The 10,405-nt window shown below is 40.0% G+C and overlaps 1 protein-coding gene across 1 annotated transcript in view; it reads left to right on the forward strand.

Annotated features, from left to right (window-relative positions):
- The window catches only part of CHM (CHM Rab escort protein), a 57,535-nt gene that overhangs the window by 40,471 nt on the left and 6,659 nt on the right, over positions 1-10,405 (forward strand). Inside the window, exons 10-12 of the mRNA XM_015825533.2 lie at positions 3,410-3,514; positions 5,930-5,996; positions 7,384-7,480. Of these exons, the coding sequence (XP_015681019.1) occupies positions 3,410-3,514; positions 5,930-5,996; positions 7,384-7,480 (269 nt within the window). The remainder of the gene's footprint in view (positions 1-3,409; positions 3,515-5,929; positions 5,997-7,383; positions 7,481-10,405) is intronic.

Here is a 10,405-nt window from a genome sequence, read left to right on the forward strand (position 1 = left end):
CCTCCTGAATTCCATTGACTTTTATCTAGTGCCAATATAGTGCTGACTGTTAGTTGATCAGATTCTTCTGTATAGGCAATGCATCAGCTTAACTAGAACTTAATGTGTGGTTCTGATTCTTCCCATTTGGCACTAATTTGCCTTAAGAAGATCTGGGAAGTTCCCCTCAGAGCTTCATGTTCTGGCTGATACAAATGTTCCATCTTTGTATCCTTCAGCTTTCTATTTGGCAGGCCTCTTGGTCCAAAGGAATGGTTGAACCAAGTGATGGAATTGGATGGATAAACTTGGCTATCCCCAAACTTAACATTTGTCCTTCCAAGACTGCAGTCTCAATTACCGCAGATAAGGCCTGTGTCCCCAGAAGTGTGGGTGTCTGCATTTATATCTTAAAACTAGCCGTCCCTGGCCACGCGTTGCTGTGGCTCAGTCTGGTAAAAGCATGTGTTGCTTTTACGTCCAACAGATGGCGCTGTTTTTTTAAAAAAAGCATGTTTTTACCTGTCACAGGTGTGACATCTATATAATATAGGCATATAAAAACACGCGCGTATTCGAATGCAACGTTGTGTGAAAATTTCAAAGCAATCGGTGAAGAACTTTCGGAGATTTAAGAATTTGAACAAACGAACATTTACATTTTTATTTATATAGATAATGCCAAAGAGAAGGAGTGGAGGAATAAAGTATTTGCATCTACAGTCAGTCCTAATTAAACCAAGAATGGTATTTCTGCTAATGTAACCCAAGGCCAATCAGATTTGTTGCCTGTTTGGAAATGATTGGGTTTGGGGGTGGGTTTTGTTTTTTTTTTGCCTTTACAGCAGGGGTCCTCAACCTTGGCAACTTTAAGACTTGTGGACTTCAACTCCCAGAATTCTTAAAGTCTTAAAGTTGCCAAGGTTGAGGACCCCTGCTTTAGGGGGCTGCACATTGCATTTCCTTCCTACCCCCCCTTTTAATTTAACCTTTCAGGGTGTTTTTTTTTTAATGGTACATAGCTATTGTTTATGGAGTTTCATTTCCACAAGGTTTAAAAATGTTTTCATTTGTATTTGTGGGTTTTGTGATCTACATTTTAAAAGCACCATCCCTGTTTTTGCTTCAAGCGCCGTTTGCAGCGCAGTTTTCCAAAGAAGCCGCTGGCCTCTGCGAGAACTGACGAATGTAAATTTATCTTTTCACAATAATAATTTTAAAAAAATAATAATAATAGCAAACACGGTAAATTTACATATCTTTCCTGAGTTATTGCTTGCTGGCTTTGTCAGTGCTGGTAAGTCCATTTCAAGGGTGTCGCCCTTAGTCCATTAGTTTGGATAATGAGCCCTATAAAGTACATTTATAACTGGTGCCACTTGGCAAGGAGATGGATTCTAATTTTCATCCTTTTATCTCGACACATTGAAGAAGGTCAATGGAGGTTCTGTATGATTCATTGTCTGAACAGATATCAGATGACAGAGAGACCTGATAATGTCATTGTCTAAGTGGCTTCCTTATTTGAGCCTGGCACTGGAAAGAATTCTTCTGCTGATCTTCCTTTTTTTAAAAAAAAAACCCCGAAGATCGGTTTTAAGAGGGACGTTGCATTCTTTTTCTCTGCTCGTGAACAAATCTCTGGCATTAGCCGCTGTTGAATGATGAAGCAGGAAGAAAAGAAAGAATTATTTATATCTTTTTTTTTCTTTCTGTGGGGTCCTGTAATATGACATTTAATCCACCCTCCTCCTCCTATTTTTGCCCACACAAGAATGTACAAAAACAGCTTCACAGACAGTAGCAAAGAATTCACTTTGATTTTAATGGTTTGATTCCAGCATTCTGGCTTGCATTCCTGGCAGTATTCAGTAAATGGATAGCAAAACAAATTTGGGCCCTGTTTTTTTTTTTTTTTTTTTAAACAAACCCTTAACTGTCACGAGCCGAATAAATTCCTCTGTGTTTCTCTAATTCAGTTCATGTGATTCATTTATCATTTCCTCTTTTGACTAGTCATCATCTCATAAAAGGGAGATGTTAGGCTTGGAAGTGTAGGAAAAATTGCAAACATTTTTTTCAATACTTTTTTGGGGAAAATCTCTTAAGTGGGGGTCTTCCTGGCCTTGGGACGCTGTTCTGTTGGGTGAGAAGAAGAGAAGACAGTGGGGGGGGCAATGAAAGAAATGCTGTGCCTTTCAGCAAATCAATATTTCATCTATTTTTCTGCAGCTAAATTTATCTAAAATATGTTTTGCATGGCTTTAATTAAAGATTCTAACCCTGGTTTACAAGCCATGATTCAGACCTTGGGATGCTCTGCAGGTCTAGCCAGTTGTGATTCATTTAATTAGCTATAATTAAAAAGACCACAGCTTACTGCCTTGTATGACGAAGTCTAGTAAAGACATTTTTTTAAAAAAAAAACATTATTAAGATTATCATGATATGAAGTACAAATTAAAGTAAAAATAATAGGGAAATGGGAAAGGGAAAGGGGGGAAAGAAGCGTAGAATAAAAATGGAAAGAAAAAAAAGCACTGACTTACAGCTTTTTTCAACACAGTAGAACACAAGGTAAAATTACAACCACAACTTTTTACTTTTACATACTTAGTAAATACGAGCCATTTCTATAAGGTAGACTAATTTAATTGGCAAATCCCATGGATAGTATTTCATTTTCTTCTATCTTGTGCACAAAGTCTAAAAACTGTTTCCAAAGTCTATTAAACACATTTAACACTCAAAAATATTCTTAAATGAAAGGAGGGAGGGAAGGACAGAGAGATATATAGACATAGGGCTATAGATGGATTGTTTCAGATTCTTCAGATCTGTAATCTGGGGGTGGAACATCTCCGCTGGTACAGAAAGAATAACAGGCTGAAGAAGTTAATGTTCTGGGAAAGATTCTAGAGATGGTTAAATGTCAAAAGCCTCCTAAATCGTTTCAAAAATGTTTCTAACTTTCTTTTCTTTTTGGTCAAATAATAATAATAATAATAATAATAATAATAATAATAATAATAATAATTATTATTATTATTATTATTATTATTATTATTATTATTATTATTATTATTATTATTATTATTATTATTATTATTATTATTATTATTATTATTATTATTATTATTATTATTATTATTATTTAAAAAAATCCAGACAAATTTGTGTAAAACCATGTTGAAAATAATCCTCATTGAGTTTCACGTAATAAAACCAAGAGCGGATAAAACAATGCAGACCTAAAAATGGGCAGACAAAACTCTTTTAACTATGCTAAAAGCTCAAACGAAAGAAAACAAGTTGGTTGGGATTTTTTTATTATTATTATAGTCTATAAATGTTTTATATTCCTCAATTTAACTAACAATGGCACAAACTGTTTTGCTTTTTAAAACTTTCCCCCCATGTTTTCCAACAGGTGTAAAGCCGTTATCGATCATTTCGGTCAAAGGATAAATGCAAGTTATTTCGTTGTGGAGGACAGTTACCTTTCAGAAAAAATATGCAAAAACGTATCTTACAGGTAAATATTGACACGAGAATAACTAAAAGGGCAGGCTGACTCAGAAGTAAAACTCATTGCATTTAGCCATACCATTTGTGGACATCCATGTCAATCTCAACAATGAATTTTATCTGGTTCCCTGGATTACTGTGAAATCAGTGCGGAAAAAAGTCTATGTAGACCAATTTCTTCTTGCGTCCTCCACCTTGTTACTCGTGTGTGACTTACACATATTTAGTATATCAACCCTTGTAGAAATCATCCAGTTTTATGCCCTGGGGGACACCCTGGGTTCAAAATTAGCCTTTGTTTTGAAAATCAATCTGAAAAAAGTCTGATAAAATATTAATTATTATTTCCCCCTCCTTGCATATGGATGGCCCACCTGTTTCTTTAGGGTTAAGCATGCATGCAGATATAGGCACAATCCTGGTCAGAGATTAAAGGCTGGAGTCCAGATAAATATGACATAGATGAGACAATGATAGGATGGCTTAAATTCTCATATTGTATTTCCCTACTTGACAAATCTTCACCCCCTATAAGGTTAAATAAATGTTTCTTCACCTCATATTTCATCCCTTATCTATAAGCAAATCCGTAAAACTGGCTGGAGTATTTTTGGAGCCGAAGTCCACCTGTCCTAATCTTGCCAAGGTTGAGAACTGCTATTCAAGTGAATCCTGCAGTGAGCAGGGGTTTGACTAAGACTAAGTTGATCTTAATCATGATACCTGCCTTCTAATACTTGAGAAGTTGACATAGAGAAGAGGGGATTGACTTATTCTCCAAAGCACTAGAGCAGGGGTAGGCAACCTTGGCTCTTTTATGACTCGTGGACTTCAACTCCCGGAATTCCTGAGCCAGCTGTGAACCCAGGGTGTCCCCCAGGGCATAAAACTGGATGATTTCTACAAGAGTTGATATACTAAATATGTGTAAGTCACACACAAGTAACAAGGTGGAGGATGTGCTGGCTGAGGAATTCTGGGAGTTGAAGTCCACGAGTCATAAAAGAGCCAAGGTTGCCTACCCCTGCACTAGAGGGTAGAACAAGAAATAATGGATATAAGTTTGCTAATCAGGGATCCAACCTAGAAGTAGGGAGAAATTTTCTGACCCTGAGAAAAATTAATGAATGGAAGAGCTTTTATACCTATTTATTTCGTATGGCGTAACAGGATACGGCATTAACCATTGTTTGTATTTTTGGTTCACATGCTGCTGCTTCTTGCTGGGAGATTCTTATGAGATCCAGCAGCCAGAATGCATAGACAATTTGGCCATGACAAAGTCACGTAGCCTGGGGTGCACCATGAAGAGGCTAGTCTACATTGCAACCCAAAGGAATAGCTTGCCCACTGGAGTTGTGGGTGCTCCATCACTAGAGGTTTCCAAGAAGAGACTGAACAGCCATTTGTCCAGAATGGTATAGGGCAGGGGTCCCCAACCCCTGATCCGTGGACCAGTACCTGGCCACGGCATGCCAGCAACCGGTCCACACAAACAAGCAAAGCCCATCCCTGAGATGCAGGCAGAACACAAAACCACGTCCCCTCCGGTCCACGGAAAAAAATCTCTCTCCACAGAACCGATCCCTGGTGCCCAAAAGGTTGGGGACCTCTGGTATAGGGTCTTCTGCTTGAGCAGGGGGCTGGACTAGAAGACCTCCAAGATCCCTTCAGCTCTATTATTGCACGTTCTATTAATAAAAGAGCAGACTGTTTTCAGACTGATGGCGGTTGAAATCCAGATAGCTCTTTCTGGCAAGCTCAGGTCGTAAATTAGACCTGGGGCAGAAGGAGATAATCCTAGGGCCCTCGCTGGTCGTTGACGTGGATAGTCTAACCCATCTGGAAGGCATCCGCCTGCTCACACGGGGGCTTCTTCTAAATGTTTCCTGCTGCCACAGCATTCTTGATGATCTCTTTAGTTCTCAAAAGTGGCTTGCACAAAGCCAGGAGAAGGCAGCTGGGATCTTTGAGGGGGCTTTAATCATAGGCACCTATGATGACTTCTGATTGGCCTTCGAATTTCATCATTGGCATGACTCTGCGTTACAGTAACGGTCGGCCACGGTTGGCACCTTAGCTCTCTGCACAACGATTTGCCGTTGGACATAACTTCAAGATGGCTGAACATCCCATTCCGTACGGAGCCCTCAATGCCTTCATTACATTTTGATGGTGATTAAGTCAGAGCCGTAACCTTTATATAAGCCTGACTGGAGTCATTATTAATTTCTTAACTTAAGCAGGCCATATGTGAAAATGTCATTAGCCATGTTCAGACTACCGAGTGTAGAACGTTACTCGCGTTGGGGCAATGCGTGTTGTTTTTAATGAAAATGAAATGTGGGTCCATATGGCTCTGTTTTTTTTTTTTTAAATGATTATTATGCTTGATGACGGTGTTTTGTTTATTCTCTGGCAGGCAGATCTCCAGAGCTGTTCTCTTAACGGATCGACCCGTACAGAATAACGAGAGCTCCGATCAGCAGGTCAGCCCACCAGCTCTCGCTCTTTGCTCCTTGCCTCCTGACCATCTCACATCCTGGATTAATTTTGTCTAGTTATTTAGAATGTTTTGTAAAAACAGACTGGGCTCTGCCACCTCTGGGCTCCTTGCTAGTTAAATAAGAAGGCCTCATGTCCTAGAACTCAAATTTTGGAAATATTAGTAAATGTTTGATTGGTGAAATGTTCGTTAAAAGTAAAAAAAAAAATGGATTCAAATTAAGGTAGCCATACCTTTGATCCAACGGTGGGATTCAAATATGTGAACAACCAGTTCTCTGTGTGGATGCCGCTTCCGGAAGTCCGTTCTGGGCCTGGGCAACCAAAAATTAGCTACCGGTTCTGCCGAAGTGGTCCGAACTGGCTGAATCCCACCACTGCTTTGATCCTACTGAAATAAAAAAAAGTTACTCGTAAGTCTCAGTCGATTAGAAAAAAATGCATGTAGAACTGAAGTTGGGTGGGATCTGAAGTTGATGTAAGTTAAAGAAAGAATTTCTTCCTGGCTTTTGCCCCATGCCAACTGGACAAATGATGGCTCCAAAATTGGGGAAAACTCAGTTGTAGAGGAGCTTTGCTGAAATTAAGTCTCTGTAATCTCTCCCATTCCCTTGAGTCAAATTATCTTCTGAAAAGAGTTTCATGCATGGAGGTATAGCCTTTTATATATACACACACACACTATATATATATATATATATATATATATATATATATATATAGTGTGTGTGTATATATGTATGTCTGTATATCTGTGTATCTCTGTCTCTCTGTCTCTCTCTCTTTTTCTGTCTCTCTGTCTCTCTCTCTCTCTGTCTCTCTCTCTTTCTCTCTCTCTCTCTCTGTGTGTGTGTGTGTGCGCGCGCACACACACACACACACACAGAGGCAGGACAAGAAATAATGAAGGAAAGTAATCAAGGAGAGAACCAACCTAGAACTAAGGAGAAATTTCCTGATGGTTGGAATAATTAATCGATGGAACGGCTTGCCTCCAGAAGTTGTGGGTGCTCCCATCACTGGAGGTTCTCAAGAAAAGATTGGATAGTTATTTGTCCAAAATGGTACATGGTCTCCTGCTTGAGCGAGGGGTTGGTCTAAAGAAGATGAGGTCCCTTCCAACACTGTTATTCTGTTATTCTATTATATATTACATAGAGGTTAAAAAAAACCCTCCCATGAATAGTTAAGGACACCCACACCCTTATCTCAGTCTGGCTTAGAATTTTAGTTTGGCACAGATACAGTATTGGTTTAAAATTGGGAAATATAAGGGTTTTTGTGTGTGCAAAAGTTAGCAGAAATCATTTATTTTATTTTATTTTTAAGTGAGGTGTGTGCCTTGGTTGAGGTCTTTTGTTTCCATTCCAGATTTCCATCTTGACTGTCCCACCCCAGGAGGAAGGCCAGCCAGCTGTTTGCCTTGTGGAATTGTGTTCTTCAGCCATGACCTGCATGAAAAATACATGTGAGTTGACCCAGTTTTCCCAGGGGTACATCTGAACTGTAGATCAGACACAATTACAGAGAAGCACAAATTGGTTTATTGATAGGATCGGTAGCAGAGATGGAAGAGAAGGAGCTTAAAGAAGAGATAGGATTAGAAGCCGCCTTTACAGATGGATGCAAAATCATCCTTTTATTTGATAGGCTACATTTCAGTCACAGATTCTCGTTAGTTATGTGATAGACTATACCAATCAAGGCAGTTGATTAGGTTAACCTTGCTGATTAGATTAATTCATCTGCGTATTGAAATTTAATATAAGGGACGGATAGGATGAAGTCACGCCTCTTCTATAAAATGGATCCTTTGGATTAAATCAGGGGTGTTCAACATTGGCAACTTTAAGCCATGTTGGCTGGGGAAATCTGGACGTTGAAGTCCACAACTCTTAAAACGATCAAGATTGGACACCCTTGGATTTAAATAAAGGAGTTTAGTGCGTAAAACTGCTATCTCACTTTTAACTCCTCTGTAAAAAAAAAAAACCTTCCCAATATTCCTTGTTAAACCTTCACTCCTTTCTTGTTTTTATCAACTGGATTGCGCTCAGTTCAGTCACAATCAAAAACCCGTAAGGATCAGAAACACCACACTTAAAACTGCATTGTCATAAGGACTGGAAACTGTTTTGAAAAGAAATAGAAATACTTGCGCGGTTTCCCCCTGCTTTCATATTTGTGGGAATAGTAGGTTACTTACATCACCTTCATCACCTTCATCACCTTCTTCTTCTTCTTCATCACCTTCATCATCTTCTTCTTCTTCTTCTTCTTCTTCTTCTTCTTCTTCTTCTTCTTCTTCTTCTTCTTCTTCTTCTTCTTCTTCTTCTTCTTCTTCTTCTTCTTCTTCTTCTTCTTCTTCTTCTTCTTCTTCTTCTCCTTCTCCTTCGCCTTCTCCTTCGCCTTCTCCTTCTCCTTCTTCTTCTTCTTCTGCCATATCCGTTATCCGATGTTGGCGATCATGTTGGCGATCCTGTTTTTATCAGCAGCCGCACGAAAAAGTGCTGCTGAGTTTTGTCCAAACCAATCCCTTAGATTTTGAAGCCACGATGTTCTTCTTCGGCCTGGACATCGTTTGCCTTCCATCTTTCCCTGGAGGATTAAATGGAGTAGGCTGTATTTTTCTGGGTGTCGCATCACATGTCCGAAATATTCTAATTTTAGTTTTTTAATCGTTTTGATGATTTCCCTTGGCTTTCCCAGGCGGCTTATCCCCTCCTCATTTCTGATCTTGTCAACCCAGCTTCTACGTAACAGCCGCCTGTAAAACCACATTTCAAATGCTTCTAGTCTCTTCAGGAGGCCTTCTGTCAGAGACCAGCTCTCTACTCCATAGAGCAGGATAGAAAAAAATAGAGCATCTGACAAGCCTGATTTTCAGTCTTAGGCTTAGGTCGTGACTGCAGAAGACCTTTTTCATTTTGAAGAATGCTGTTCGAGCTTTCTCTATCCATATCTATAGTTACTTACATGCTGCAGAGAAAACACTTATTCCCTCCCTTTGCAGAAATTGTTGCCGTCAATTTTCAGTGAGGTCCCACAAGGGAGGCTGCCAGTCTATGGATTAGAAACTTGGTAGGACACACACACACACACCTCTCCTTTTGCCACCGACAACATAAATGGGAAATTCTGCTTTAGCGGAAGACGTAGTTCGCCTCATTACTTACCTGGACTTGCGCCTCTGCCTATTTCTCCCCCCTATTATTAAAATCATTATAATAAGCTTTGGAGAGAAGGCTCTAATTATGTATTTACACTTCAGGTCAACGGGACTGTTAATGCTCATTCATTAAAATGACAGATGGTTATCTTAATTTTTTCAACTGGGTAAGAAGACGCCACGGGAGGCCTCAGTCTGAAAGCATTTCACACCCAGGCCTGGTTTTCTGGCTTAATATCTCCACTGCCAAACGAAGGGTGCAGGCAGAAATTCTCAGATGCTTGACTCAGCATGGCTGGTTGGACTCTAGGCTCAGCGTAGGCTGAAGGTTCTCCAGCCCAGGAAGAAGAAAAAATAATAATAATAATTTACCGGTAGTCCTTGACTTATGACCACAATTGAACCCAAAATTTCGGTTGCTAAGCGAGCCGTCAAATGAGCTTTGCCCCACAAACTTGCCACAGTTTTTAAGTGCATCCCTGCAACTGTTAAGTTAGTAACACGGTTGTTAAGTGAATCCGGATTCCCCCGTTGACTTTGCTCGTTAGAAGGTCACAAAAGGGGATCACGGGACAGCCCCCCCCCTCCGGGGCCTGGCAACCGTCGTAAATACGAATCAGTGGCCAAGTGCCTGAATTTGGATCCCGTGACCGTGGGGATGCTGCAAAGGTCATAACTGAAAAACGGTCCTAGGTCACTTTTTTCAGTGCCGTTGTAACTTCAAACGGTCACTAAACGAAATGTTGTAAGACGAGGACTGCCTGTATTGCATCTTGGAAAGAAACCATTATGACAAACTAATAAAAAATTTGAATCCTGAACCACCAAATGGCCCTAAATACGATTGTCCTCAAGTTGTTCTATGTTCCCCAGACATGTTGCTGCCTCTCCATCTTTCCTCCTTGACCTCATTTTAGCATAAAAATTCAGGAACTGTTATTAATACCTGGTAATTAGATCTCCAATCAATAGACTACTTTTGAATTTCAACCAGATAGAGAGGATTAGATAACTTTCAAGAAAGGTCCTTCATCCTTAGCTTTCCTTCCTTCCTTCCTTCCTTCCTTCCTTCCTTCCTTCCTTCCTTCCTTCCTTCCTTCCTTCCTTCCTTCCTTCCTTCCTCTGCCTCCATCCTCCCCTTCCTTCCTTCCTTCCTTCCTTCCTTCTTTCCTTCCTTCCTTCCTTCCTTCCTTCCTTCCTTCCTTCTTTCCTTCCTTCCTTCCT

This window comes from Protobothrops mucrosquamatus, unplaced genomic scaffold (assembly GCF_001527695.2).
Source record: "Protobothrops mucrosquamatus isolate PMUCROS unplaced genomic scaffold, P.Mucros_1.0 scaffold2680, whole genome shotgun sequence".
Taxonomy (NCBI): domain Eukaryota; kingdom Metazoa; phylum Chordata; class Lepidosauria; order Squamata; family Viperidae; genus Protobothrops; species Protobothrops mucrosquamatus.